The 14,388-nt window shown below is 41.0% G+C and overlaps 1 protein-coding gene across 1 annotated transcript; it reads right to left on the bottom strand.

The window, feature by feature from the left end:
* Positions 1 to 2,701: 2,701 nt before the first annotated feature.
* Positions 2,702 to 7,882, bottom strand: slc14a2 (solute carrier family 14 member 2). The gene is made up of 10 exons (XM_044196774.1): positions 7,740 to 7,882; positions 7,020 to 7,091; positions 6,752 to 6,932; positions 5,722 to 5,911; positions 5,239 to 5,367; positions 4,624 to 4,816; positions 4,088 to 4,235; positions 3,687 to 3,821; positions 3,459 to 3,508; positions 2,702 to 3,371 (listed from the first exon to the last, which is right to left on the bottom strand). The coding sequence occupies exons 1-10, from the start codon at positions 7,782 to 7,784 to the stop codon at positions 2,952 to 2,954; spliced, it is 1,563 nt and encodes a 520-aa protein (XP_044052709.1). The 5' UTR covers positions 7,785 to 7,882; the 3' UTR covers positions 2,702 to 2,951.
* Positions 7,883 to 14,388: the final 6,506 nt, after the last annotated feature.

The following is a 14,388-nucleotide window of genomic DNA, read 5'->3' as shown; positions in this document are numbered from 1 at the left end:
CGAAAATCAAGAGTGGCCCTATCTCAGAATCAGAATCAGAATCAGAAATACTTTATTGATCCCCGAAGGGAAACTCTTTGTTACAGCAGCTCGCCTTTACGTCAGTGCACACAGGAGAAAGTACTAGCAAAAAATATAATACAATACACTATAAAAACACTATAAAAACAGGTCAGAAAATAAATTAAGTACCAGGTGGGTATAAGTATAAGATAAAATAAGTGTGAAGTACCAAGTGGGTTTACCGGTTGATGATGATAATACAGTATAATACAATGTAATAATATAAGTAATAAGTAGTGGTGCATGTACTGTCGAGCTAAGTGTAGCTTATTGAGATCATTAAGATATTGCACAGCAGTAATGGAGGTATATAATATCAATATCAATAAATAGGAAAAACTAACAGGAAAACTAAATATTGCACGGGAGTAATACACAGAAAATTGCATTATTATTTAAGTATGGCAGAGATGTAAGGATCAATGTCCAGTTTAATGACTTAGGGTCATATAGACTGACACTTAGAGGGAGCGCCACAGGCAGGAATGACTTCCTGTGGCGCTCTGTGGTGCTTTTTGGTGGGATGAGTCTTCTGCTGAAGGTGCTCCTTTGCTTGACCAGCACGTCATGGAGTGGGTGGGAGACACTTTCATGTAGTTTGGCCAGCATCCTCCTCTCTGACACCACCGCCAGAGAGTCCAGCTCCACCCCCACAATGTCACTGGCCTTACGGATCAGTTTGTTGAGCCTGTTAGTGTCCGCTACCCTCAGCCTGCTGCCCCAGCATGCAACAGCATACAGAATAGCATTGGCCACCACAGACTCATAAAACATCTTCAGCATTGTCCGGCAGATGTTGAAGGACCTCAGCCTCCTCAGAAAATAGAGGCAGCTCTGGCCCTTCCTGTAAACAGCTTGGGTGTTCTTGGTGTTCTTGGAGCCAGTGTTTGGTTTGTCTGTTCTGGGCTACTGTAGAAACATGGTGACCTCCGTGGAAGGGAATCTGCTCCCTATGTAGATAAAAATGGCTTATTCTAAGGTAATGAAAATACAACAATTCTTATTTTCAGGTGATTATACACTAATGAAAAAATATTTATAAATATTGTATTCCATTTCTGCCAATAGCTCCTCCTAAATGTTACACACTGGACCTTTACGTTACCTTTAGTTACTTCTCCTGGCCGAGAAATAGTATGGCCCGTAACCCCCTGAACAACAGCAAATTGTTTTACAGTTCGGTTTATGTACAGATTGAACTAATGAGTTTTAATGCATTAGTGAGCTTTGAAGGTCCGGGTAGGTGGATTTCATTATCTTTGGGTAGAACCAGCCCAGCTGTTTCATCCTGTTTCCAGTCTTTATGCTAAGTTAAGCTAACCGGCAGCTAGCTCCAGTTTCATATTTACCTTACAGACTTACAGAGTGGTATCGTATCATCTAACTCTCGACGAGAAAGCAAATAAGTGTATTTCCCAAATTGTCCTACAATTCCTTTAAACCAAGTTAAATGAAGCCAAAGGAGAACTGCGCTGCTCCTACTAAGATAATTGTATTTTAGAAAGTTATTTTTAAAAATTATTTTCACATTTGCATTTTAACTGGGTTTGATTTTAGAATATTGGCTTTGATTTCTTTTCTTCTTTTCAAAAATGTACGGTACATGCCAAAAACAGGCTCTGCTCGTTCCCTCTTTGATTAAAATGGTCTATGCCATAAATCAAAGCACACCCAGTTAATTGTTTCATACAAAAAGTAGATGTCAGGAGCCAGCCTCGACTGTACGCCCTAAGTGCACACCACAGCCTAGCCTCCATCATCCAAATGTTAGTATGAACGGTAACAGTCCACTACTGCAAAAGGCATCTCACAGCTCCAATTCTTTTGTGTTCTTGTCTAATATAATTATACTTCAGTTATATAATCATTAACAAACCTAAGCTGATATACGATGGTTAGCGTAACCAGCAATCATGCAGGTTGTTGGTGTATTATCATTGACATTCTGTATCATCTTAAATGGCCACGATCGGAAAGGTGCAGCCAAGAAAATTCTGAGAAGCAGTGTCATTTCATGTAAGAAAGCCAATAATGAAATCATATTTTCAGTAGCTTGGTTAATGGGTTAATTAAAATTTGGAGTGTGACATTTTTACGTGAAGGCACACAAGACATATGTACCTGGTGCCAATCTCATTTCTACATCATTATATTAGAGCCCAAACTGGATTTAGTCCATACTAGTCTTTTTGAGCTTAAAGATACCTGACATAAAATTTCATTGCAGTGGACTCCAAATAGACCATTCTTTTCTTCCTGTGATGAAGCTTGTGTGGTTTATGTCCAAGAAAAAATATTTCTCTAGAAATTATTCTGCCTATTAAATTCAATGCAATTTAATTTCATTTCTAAGGATCCCCATTAGCTTAACTAGCAAAACAGCTATTCTTCCTGAAGTCCACACACAGCACTATAATAAAAGCATTATATAATAAAAGTTTTATCTATATTTTCTGCAGAATTTATCTAGTGTTTATTCCTCTGTATGTTGGACAAATGACCGTACCTCATAACTAAATGATATATTATGTGTTTCTCAGACAAGAAGAATAGCTGATTATTTCACAGATTGTCATTATTTCATATTCGACTTCAATTTAGTTTCAGACAATATTGAAAAAACCAACATGGACAAGGCTGATTATTACAAAATAATGTATTTAAAAAATATATACATTTAATATATAAACAAATAAAGGCTACATGTCATCAAATCATCCAGTAAAACATCAACTGGACTCAAAGAACTGCCAGCATATGTTTTCAACGTATAGTAAAATATACAAATACTCTGAAAGAATATTTACAGATACACTTATTTACATTCTTCATGCATTTAGGTGCCATTAACATATCATCTCACTCTCTGTCTCTGGAGAAATATAGTATTAAACATAATCAGTAACAGCGACCTCGGTTAGATCATTGTGTCTGATTTCTTCTTCAGTAACCTGTTGATCAACCCCAGGTGCATGGTCTTCGACATTTGTGTTGTCAGTTTTACCCTCTGATGCCTCATTTACTACTCTCCCTTCTTCCATTGTTTCAAGCTCTAGCCTTAGTTGCTCTTTCTCGTTTAGTATTACTTCTTCTTCAATGGCTTTCTGCTGCTCCTCCCTCTCTTTCATCTCTTTCTCAGCCTTCTCCATTTTTTCCTGCTTCTTCAGCTTCCAGAAGAAGCCCAGGTTTTTCTCGGGGTAGGTGACTTTGGCCAGTGGCAGCTTGAAAATCTTATTGGTCCCCGTTGTTAAGAGGAGGAAAGTCAGGGCAGAGAGACAGAAAGGCCAGGTGCAGGCTGGCAGACCAAACTGTAGAATGATGAAAAATACATCATATTGCAGTCAGTAACTTATAAATAATAATATAAATAGGAGTGAGAGAAAATGTGTACTTACCCTGGACATGATATTGGCAATGGCTGAGCCGAGGTATGCACAAAAAAAAGCTGCAAAGGAGCAGAAGAAAAATACCGTGACTACCGTGATTCATGTTCATGCTGTGATCATAGAGAAAAAATATCTGGTTGCTCAATCAGTGTCACACACATGTGATCATGCGATCATCCTATGTGGACTAGATGCATTTCCAGATAGTGTTTTTAACTTTCAGTTGTGTCTACTCACCACATGTGATGGCAAGCAGGTGCACCTGCCAGGTGAGAGCATAAAACATTCCTCCGATGGCAATGCAGGCTAACACACAGTTGTATCCCCAGAGGCCAAAGTAAATGTCTCCAAAAGGAGCTGCCAGAGCTAGGCCTGCAAAATGTCAAAACAAAGCGATTAAGGAAGTGCCAAGTTCAGTTAAGTTTGGATTATCTTAATCCTGGTTATTTTGCACCTTAAAGGGATATTTTTGGGGTCATCTTGGAGTTGGAACATATTGATTGTGGCTTGAATTCTGTAAGCATGTAAGGAAGCAAACATAAATTGTGCTGTTTATTGAGGTGAGACAGAATGACTTTTACATTAGATGCACCCTTCCTATATCAGCTGCCTGCCGAGGTATTGTCTGGTCCTCTCACCAGAAACCATGCCCACGGCAGATCCCAGGATGGCATGAGCGCAGGTGATAGGGGAGGAGATGAAGAGTGAGATGATGAAGATTCCTCCTGTCCAAGGGTTGTCACAGCCGTAGACCTGGCCTATCCCCACAGGCACTGACATGAACAGCTAAAGAGGTATAGACAGAAAGGTTAATTGTAGATGCACAACAAAGCATGACTTATACCCCACAGGCTTTGATGCAGCTGTACAAAACAACTTACACTTACGTACGTAGGTCACAACGTAGCTAATGTGAGCAGAGGTCTATTAACCAGAGTAACTGAGAACACCTAGGTGAGTGAGCAGGACCTTTAATCTGATGTAGATTGTAATTACACATTGCTCCTACAGGAACATTTTGATAAATTACCTTGCAGAGAACAATTTATTTACTGTTGATGGATGTGACTGTTACTGCTGGGTCAGAAGTCAATACATTTTCTGAAATAAAAAAAAAGCTGAGGAATCTGTCAGATTTAAATTACATAAAGTTGAAATGTCACCAGACACTGACCTTGGCTACATCTATTTCAGCCCAGGTGATGTTGGGCAGCTCTGAGCGAGGCTGAATGAGGACTTGGGGGAAGTGGTGGTTGTAGTGGCCGGTGGCGACCATGTGGAGACACACCAGGATGTTGAACGGCAGAGTGAACACTGGCAGATCCCAGCGACTGTTAATAGATGCCAGGGCACTGGACACAATCGGGCTGAATGACAAGGATACATCACTGATATTAGATTTAATCTACATTTAACTCACACAGTTATTTAAGTATATGTATTCAAATGTGTGCCTATATCTCAATCACCTTCATAGCTGCTTCTGCACATTTCCTACTCTTATTATCAATATAACATTATTATACTAGCCAGTTCTCTCCACTTAACCAAAATAATTAAATTAGCATAAAGGAATAAAGCACAAAGGGTCTTTAAATAGAAATGCAGAGCTGAAACCTGTTAGCCTTTAAAGTCATGATATTTATATGGTCATACTACAGTAAGTTGATCAGTTTTGTACATTTTACATGTTATGGTTTGGTTAATTAGCATTCTTACATCTTACCTCTCATTTCTTATAATAAGAATCCACTGTATCATTTAACCATTAGCCAATCTAGCTGCTTACCACATCATGGACATGAAGATGTTGGGTAGCAGGAGCCACCAGTACCAGTCTCCTGCTTTGGAGAACACAGCCATCAGCAGTCCCACCAGGATGCCATTGTAACCATACAGCCCTGCAGCTATTGCACCTCTGAAGAAAAGTTATTTAAATTAATGAATGTTTATAGTGTAAAATCGTCCTACATAACCATTTCACCTTCTACTGCCAAAAGGAAATTATTGCCCAGTTATGTTTATATTGTTGCATCATGTTTCATGTCAGCGCACTCAGCAATGATGCTAGCCTACTGTTGCGGTGATTGATAGCGAGTCCTAAAATGCGTTGGGAATCTTGGGGATTTTGTGTAAGTGTGAATGAAGGTGCAGTGTCAATGAGGTATGGTATCTGGACTGTAAACTCCAAACTCCAACTTTCTCTATATACAGTAACATCTAATTAGGGTTACATTTTTTATTTTCAATTACATTTAGTTTTTGTTCAAACCTGTTCTGTTGCAGAATAAGGGCAGAAATGGTGGCAAAGAGAGTGCCCACAAAGCCGTTGAGAGCCCACCAGTAGTTCTGCAGGATGAGGCCAGCAAAAATGATGAGGCCACTTAGAGGGTTGTTGACAAACATCACTTGAGCAGCTCCACGCAAAACCCAGTCCAGTAACTGCAGCAAGAAAAACTGTTCTGAAAGTTGGAAAGAGAGAACAGACAGAGAGCGTTGACATTTTCCCAGAGGTGCTTAATAGGCTTCCCACAGTGAATGTTGTGTAAGTTGTAGTCTTCTCAGGCTCACAGTTGTGCAGCAATGGGCAAGATGAAACAATCCTGAACAGTTGCTCAAGCAAAGTCAAATTTATTTGATGCTGTGCAAAACTTTCTTTATGTTCTTTAAAGACTGTCAAAAGCCTGGGACTAAAAGAAATGAATGATGACATCTGTGTCACAATGTTATTGTCCAAGGTCACAGAAGCCATATCTCATATAGACAACAAGGTATCATACAGTACGTTCTTCTACTGAAACAAAGTAAAGTATGTATCTTCACAGGGAACGTGCTCATTATAGCCTGGGTTGCCTTAAGGGCGTAGTTTCAAGTTCCTGTCATGAGTTTGTCAGTGGCACATAATTGTTTATAGATACCATACAATACATGCAGTACTTGCCTGTTATTTACATTCCTTCTCGTGTCTTTCTCCAAATAATAATTGTGTTATTGAACTCAGGGTAGAGTACAGAATGTCGACATGCGACCCACTTGGCACTGTTATACATACTAAAATCTGTGTTTTTAAAAAAAGTGTTTTCCACAGAGTGGTGTAGGCATTCTGTATATGTTGCCCAAGTATGCAAAACTTTATTTATATAGCACCTTTTTTAACACAAGGGTACAGTGAGGAGTATCATCATCAAGTTATTTATAATATCCTGCAATTTTATAGTTATGTAATTTCTAGTATATACTGTGCTGCCTTTGTAGGGGTCATGATAGTATTATTTCAATGTAAACAATTAGTGTTGACCTACTTTCCATCCATTTTCCAAACACTTCCATGTCACCAGAGAAGTATGAGACTCCTTTAAAGAAGCAGGCTCTGGCCCTGTGCAGGGTTGTGGGTCCAGGCTGCTGCATGGGATCCTTCTCCTTCCTGTCCTCCTGGGAGTTATTATGCTCAGACTGCGGGTGCGCCATCAGGGGCTGGAGCTCCTGCAACCACCATTACAGTATGAATTAGAGACTTTAACACACAGCATCTAACTTATACTGTATGTCAAACTGTGAAGACTGACTTACAATGAAGGTGGTGGCAGGAGAGGTGGTGGACAGTGCAGCAGAAGTGGAATAGTCGATATTCTTCTGACTGTCCTGAGGGGAGAGAAGAAAAGGTCACTCAGCAGCACAAGTCTTCAACACTTATTATAATTAATAAAAAATGCTTTGAATTAAATATTTCAAAATTAAAGAAATGTTAACTGTCCGTTATAAATTAATCAATTATGATCCACCGATAGCAATAGCCTACAGTTTAGGAGGAAAATGTGTTTTTCAAAGTATTCAAAATGGCAGACAACAAATAATAATAGTAAACCAGCACAAACAGGGGGTTGAACCCGTAATAATAAGACAGCACAAACACAATAGGGTTTCAGGGGCTTGAACCCTTGATAAAGTCTTATGTCTTAAGAAAAATGTATTTTTAATAATAAAAAAGATTATTTAATTGTGGCTCTATTACAGAGCAGAGAAGATTAAACCAAAACTTACTAATTATATTAGTCATTATACATACAAAACTTCACTACAGTATATTGCACCACTGTGGTCAGTGATTTGAGTGAATTGAATTTTAATTAATCATCCATCAAAACCAATGCTCTCACATAAAGGAATAATATACCTAGCCTAACCTTATACCTATCTAATCTTTAAATATTTGTTCATTTCAAGTTTAGTCGCATTTTACTGTCCTGCTGGACTTCAGGGTCTTTAACAAACAGGTACAAGTGCTCCTACCTTTGTGCAATGTGATCCAGGCATATGTCCCAGAATAGGCTGCATGAGTTACCAGCTTCTCTCAAGCTTTACAATACAGATTTCCACTGAAGGCTTATATAGCAACAGACCACAAAGAAAACCCCACCTCTTCTGTTTCTCTGCTCAATCTCTACAGGAAGCACCGGTACTTTGCATTGATAATCTTTGCCACACCCAATTCTCTCTAGACACACTCAATTGCTCTCTTTCTCCTAAATTGATAACCACAAATTATGTGAAGTTGAGGTCACGTTAGGTCTGGATTTTCTCTACAGTTGCAGATGTTTGTTGTGCAATGTGAAACGCTGCAGCTCCTAAAGCATCCTTGTCAAACTCTGAGGCCATGCTCTTTATTTGTGTTACTAACAGACCCCAGGCCAATGTCTGGCCTTGGACTTCACTGGAATTAGTACTTAAGGGGTAACTCCACCAATTTTACACATCAAATTCTATTTACATGTCTTGGGGAGTACTAATATATGTCAAAAAAGTTGTATAAAGCCTTTTGTGGCTTTAGAGGGAGCTGCGTGAAGTCTGATAAATGGCTTAAAGTGATGTCACTGTGCTTGAGGCTAGCAGCCAAGGCTACATTAGCTGCTATAAACACCTGAATCTCAAAATCAAGTCCAGGAAACCTGACCCTCAAGAAGTTCAGATGCACCCTGGGAAATTGTCCTCAACTTTACAAATACAGTAAAGTATTTGTAAATACTTAAAGAAGTAAAGAATAATTTTGATTTAGGGCATCGTGCACACTGGCTCAATAGACACCAGTGCATTTCCCATGACAAGTCTGATAAATTACAAACAGGGCTGGACTCACACAAGGAGGTTGAATGTAATAAAATGATTTATTGAATAAAGGGAAGAAGGGTGAGGGAGTTAGCTGGGGTTTGGGATCCGGACCAGGTAGAATAGCAGTGGAGGTAATGGCAGTGGAGAGGGCGTGGGTGAAGGAAGCGTGGCTGGTAGGCAGAAGCAAACGGAGAGCAGGCAGGTGAGCAGTGATCCTGAGGCACAAAGAAACACATGTTAGCAGATGCAAGCAAACAGACAAAGCGACGAAAGATAGCAGACACAGGGCAGGGGAATAATGACTGGAAACACTTAAGGAATGCAGACAAACTGTCACAGCCGTAACAAAGTCAAAATGTCTACTGTGAAAGAGGCCTGTTTCCCTATATTTATAAAGAAAAATGCCTGTTTGGACTTCTTCATTTCTATCATTTGAAATATTTTTTCATCAGTCCAAAGAAACCATCTCATTCACACACATTAGTGGACGACCTGCGCTACCTCTAAGCCACAGCCTCTCACCAAGAACAAGCTCCGATTACAGTTCTGCTAAAGTCAGGCAAAGACTCGAAACACTGTGGATGCTATAGGCCCATTTCTCTCCTCTCATCAGAATATAAGGTGTTCACCAAGGTTATAGCTACTAGACTGCAGAACCTAGCCTTATAAATAAAACTTCATTCAAAATCACTTTTCCTCTGATAGTATTTGAAGGTTCCTCAACATAATTCATTGTGCCAAAAAAATCAATGCCCCTGTAGTTGCTGTTTCCTTAGATTTAGAAAAGGCATTTGATCGTTTAGAATGTTCCTCTTCTTTTTGCAGTTTTACAAAAAATTTATTTTGGTCCAAATTTGATACGATGATACAGATAGGCCTACTCTATCTCAATCCATCAGCTATGATTTGAACAACTACTAATATCTCATCTCTTTTCCCTTGTCACATGGTATGTGCCAGGGTTGTCCCTTGCGCAATATACAGTTCTACCCCATTCCATTTTAATTCATCAGTGTGTAAGCAGCATTTTACTAGTTTTGACTACTTTATGTACAGTTTGGTAGTTCAGTCCAGTGATTCCCAACCTAGGGTTCGGGCCCCTCCAATGGGTCGCAAGATAAATCAGAAGGGTCATGAGATGCTTAATGGGAGAGAAACAAAGAGAAGAAGAAAAAACTTTTTTGTGAAATAATAGATAATTGTACCTCTTTTGGCCTCGTACATTTATTTAAATGAAACCATGTGAGAAGTTTAGAGGGGAAATGTGTCTTTGGTGGGACTGCCAACAACTCAGACATCTGAAACATGCCAAGGAGACACAACTAGACACAGTTTTTTGTAAGGGGTCATAAGCTACATATGTTGGGAATCACTGATTTAATCTTTAACAATGCATTGTATTTTATAAGCTTATCATATGGTTTTTCATGTAAAATGGAGTAAAAAGCATAATAATTCCTTTCTAAAATGTACAGGACTTGAAATATAAAGTAACAAAAAAATGGAAATACTCAAATAAAGTACCTCAAAATTGTACTTAAGTACAGTTGCTACTTGTATCAATGTAGTTAGTTATTTTCTCCACTGTATTTCAGTTTCTCTGGGTGGATTTGTGAATATTGTTTATATATATTGTTATTCTGTTGCACTAAATTATCATCATCACATGATATCCAAGTCACATTATCATAAACAGCAGACACACACATGCGCAGACGTACACTTACAGATGGATAATTCGAGCGCAGGGGGGTGTTGTTGTTCCTTTATAACTTATTTAGTTGTTAAACACAATAACAGTGTAGTTACAGAACTGATGAGCAGCATTGATAGCTGCTGCAGACATCTGATAGCTGCAGGAGCCTGAAAATGAGGGCGAGGGCCAGAAAGAGATTTCCAACAATTATTTTAGACTCAGTGGAATGATGAACAAACAGGTATGGTGAAGTATGTGTGTCCAAACAGGTCACACCAGATATTTCCAGAGTTGTTCCTGGTAAGCAGCTAGTTATGTTGTCAGATGATGGTTAGACTTCACATGGTTGATATGGTCAGACTAGAAAAGAAAGTAAAGCTCTGATTTACTGCGTCATTACACCCTTTCTGCCCTCTTTGGGTTAGGTAATTGTTTTGTTCAAATAATGGAGTTTTGTTTAAGTAGTAGCATTATTGATTATTGATTTTTATTTATGTATTGGTTTATTTAATACAGGCAGTGCACTAAATAAACACTACTGTAAATGTGTCAGAGTAAAACAGAAGGCTATTTTTCACTTATCAGATATTGTGGTTTCACATATTGGTCCACTTGGATATACGTAGGACATCTCTTGGATGGAGACTAAACAAAGTGATATTTTAGCATCTTAAAAATGTCAATGTCATGTGAAGTTAAATAAGTGTTCATGTAACAGCTTAGGTCATCTATGGCAAGTTGAGTGAATGTTCATCATGTTTTCCACCAGCAGAGATCAACCTGTCAGTCCAGTTAGCCTGCAGGTACAAGCTGTCCTGATGCAAGTCATTGAATGGACCTGGTTTTCAAAGAACATTAAACCTTAAAGTTTTACTGCTTCATTGCACCTGTCTTCCTGTACCTGCTTTGCCTAACAGATTAGATAATATTCACTGATTTACAGCGTGTCAAGCTACTATGATGAAGTGGTATTGTTCAAGTCGCTTTACATGGGAGTCATGTGAAAAACGTTGTGATAACAGATACTTTATTACAAATTAAACCTGTTATTATTTTCTTTCAAAATCTGTGTGTTTTAATTAATGCGAAATTCAAAAGATACAAAGATATTTTGGAAAATCAGAGCATTGATCTGGGTAACAGCCACTTGAGCGTCAAAGGGCTCGAGAAGAGTAGGTTGACAGGGACCTCTAGTGAAAACATAAGAAATTACACGTCAACTGTGTCTTTATTTCACTCCTCTCCTCCATGATCAATTGACCTGTAGACCTCACACTGGATCAAACCAACAAATTCCACTTGGATCCATTCGTCTTTAAGCAGCTTCTTCACTACAGACTGAGGAGGTTTTCTCATAGATGATACACAAACTCTCACAAGATAAAACTAATCAGACCAAGCTGGATGCAGAGTCAGACACTTCTGACCTTACTTCCACAGAACCAGATCTGACAAGATTAGAAAAGGCAGCAATGCAGTGTTTTCATGTAACCAACCCACTCTCATGCACACACAAAAAGGATGGGGCTACAAAGCATTTCCCTATGCATGTGTTTGTTTCTGTGTGTGTGTGTGTGTGTGTGTGTGTGTGTGTGATGGGGTGGTGGGTGGTGAGGGGGTTCTCCAGCCTCTGCCAGAGTCTGTGGAACCTGATACTTGATGACTCCCCATCACAAGAATGTGAGTTTCCTTCTCTTGGAGCATCTGGCCTGACGCCCGGCCACATCTCCATCTGTGTGTGTGTATGTGTATGTGTTACTTGTTACTGTTTGCCCCTTTTTGAGAATGAGCGGCCTCTTTCAGCACAATGAGACATTCTTTGTATGATAGTTGTCTGATTTGTTTTCTTAGTCTTCTGCTAATGTGCTGTCACTTTCATTGCAACTTTGTGTGTGAAAAAGCAGCACTTCCAGGCTCTGAGCTACAAGGGTTTAAATACAGGGGATAGAAGCAAACAAACAAGAAAATACTGTTTCTGCTGACCTCCAGTGGTTTTAACCTTGCTCCAGTGACGTGGAATTGTGCTTCAGGATGTCTCAGTACACTGTGACATCACTGTGAGGTGTGGTTGCATGTGAAATAGAGCACACTTCTGACCACACCTAACAACTGCTGGGTGTGGTCAAGTCAGAGATGCAACAGGCTTGAAACTTTGACCAGAGAGGGAAGTGAAGCACTGCTTTTCAACCTGTTAGGTTACTCTTTAACTTCATGTCCTGGGAGCGTGTGAGGAAACCTACACAGACACAGGATTACACCACAATACTGCAGGGACACTGCTAACTACTGGTTATGCTTCCTGGTTGTTAAATCAAGATTAAAATGCTTGTGTGAAAGGAAAATACTTTAGCTGAAGGTACAGTTTTTTAATAAACAAACTGTGTGCAATCCATAATTGTATATATTTGCTTTTGCTCTAAATAAAGTAGCTGATATTGCATTTTTTCCAGTCTAAAATCAATGCCATTAAGAATTGTTCAGTTTAAAAACACAATTTGCTTGAAATAATTAGGTAACACAGGGGCAGTGTAACGGACAGAGCAGACCGGAGACACCAATATGAGACGGATATAGTTTATTGTACACAAAGGTAACTGGAAATGTGAAGAGGATAATGCTACCTTCCTTTGACTGGTCAGAGATGAGTTGTGGGGTTGAGTAGACACACGCTGGAGAGAGGAGATGCACGGGACCGGGATCTGGAGCGACACAAACTGGAGATGTTCGGGACCGGGATCTGGAGACGAGTAGACGTTTTGTAGACACGTGGGTGAGCCCGTGGCGTTGTGGAGGTAGGATACGGAGTTCTGTCCTTATTCCAAACGAGACTGGACACTGACTGAGGTGAGGGATGGTGCTTTATAGGGGAGTGGAGTGATGATTTAGTGCAGGTGTGTGATAGGTGACTATGATTAGTACTCGCGTGAGGGAGTGCGGTGTGTGTGGTGTAGTGGAGCCTGGCGTGTCTGACAGTACCCCCCCCCCCCTCACAGTCCGCTCATGAGGACCGAGGACCCCGACGTCGTGGTGGCCGTCCTCTTCCTCGGGGGGCAGGTCAATCTGGATGGGCAGCGTAGAATTCTGTTTGAAGAGAGGGATCGCGGATGTCATGTCGGGGGACCCACGACCTCTCCTCAGGACCGTACCCCTCCCAGTCCACCAGGTATTCCAGGTTGCCACCACGGCGTCGGGAGTCCAAGATCTCACGGACCTGATAGGCGGCTCCGTCCTCCAGGATCAATGGTAAGGGGGCATCTGTCGTGTCGCCAGGCTCTGTGGAGATGGGAACAGAAGGATGAAATGGTTTGAGTAGGGAGACATGAAAGGTAAGATGTATCCTATACTGTGCAAGCAATTGAAGCTTGTAAGTGACTGGATTTATTTGTTCTAGTATGGTAAAGGGACCAATGAATCTGGGACTTAGCTTTCTGCAGGGCAGGTGCATCCTGATGTCGCAGGTGGACAGCCAGACCTTTTGGCCGGGTAGGTATTCTGGAGTGGTGGATCTCCTACGGTCGGCTGTCAACCTGCGCCTGCAGAGTGCTCTTCGGAGTTGACGGTGAGCTACGTCCCAGACCCTCACTCTCTCGGAACCAGTAGTCTATGGCGGGAACCTCCAAGGGCTCTCCAGACCATGGGAAGAGAGGGGGTTGGTAACCGAGTACGCACTGGAAGGGAGTGAGTCCAGTAATAGATTGACGTAGAGAGTTCTGGGCGTACTCGGCCCAACCCAGGAACTGGTTCCAAGAGTCCTGGTGGCCATGGCAGAAGGTACGTAGAAAGCGCCCAATCTCCTGAATCTTCCTCTCCGTCTGGCCGTTAGTTTGGAGATGGTAACCAGAGGAGAGGCTAACGGTCACACTTAGGAGTGAGAAGAAAGCTTTCCATCCATCCATCCATCCATCCATCCATCCATCCATCCATCCATCCATCTTCTTCCGCTTATCCGGGGCCGGGTCGCGGGGGCAGCAGTCTAAGCAGGGACTCCCAGACTTCCTTCGCCCCAGACACTTCCTCCAGCTCCTCCGGGGGGATCCCGAGGCGTTCCCAGGCCAGCCGAGAGACATAGTCCCTCCAGCGTGTCCTGGGTCTTCCCGGGGCCGCCTCGGTGGGACATGCCCAGAACACCTCCCGAGG

This window comes from Siniperca chuatsi, linkage group LG5, assembly GCF_020085105.1.
Source record: "Siniperca chuatsi isolate FFG_IHB_CAS linkage group LG5, ASM2008510v1, whole genome shotgun sequence".
NCBI classification, from domain to species: domain Eukaryota; kingdom Metazoa; phylum Chordata; class Actinopteri; order Centrarchiformes; family Sinipercidae; genus Siniperca; species Siniperca chuatsi.
Note: the sequence above shows the minus strand (reverse complement) of the source record. Positions and strands in the feature narration are given on the sequence as shown.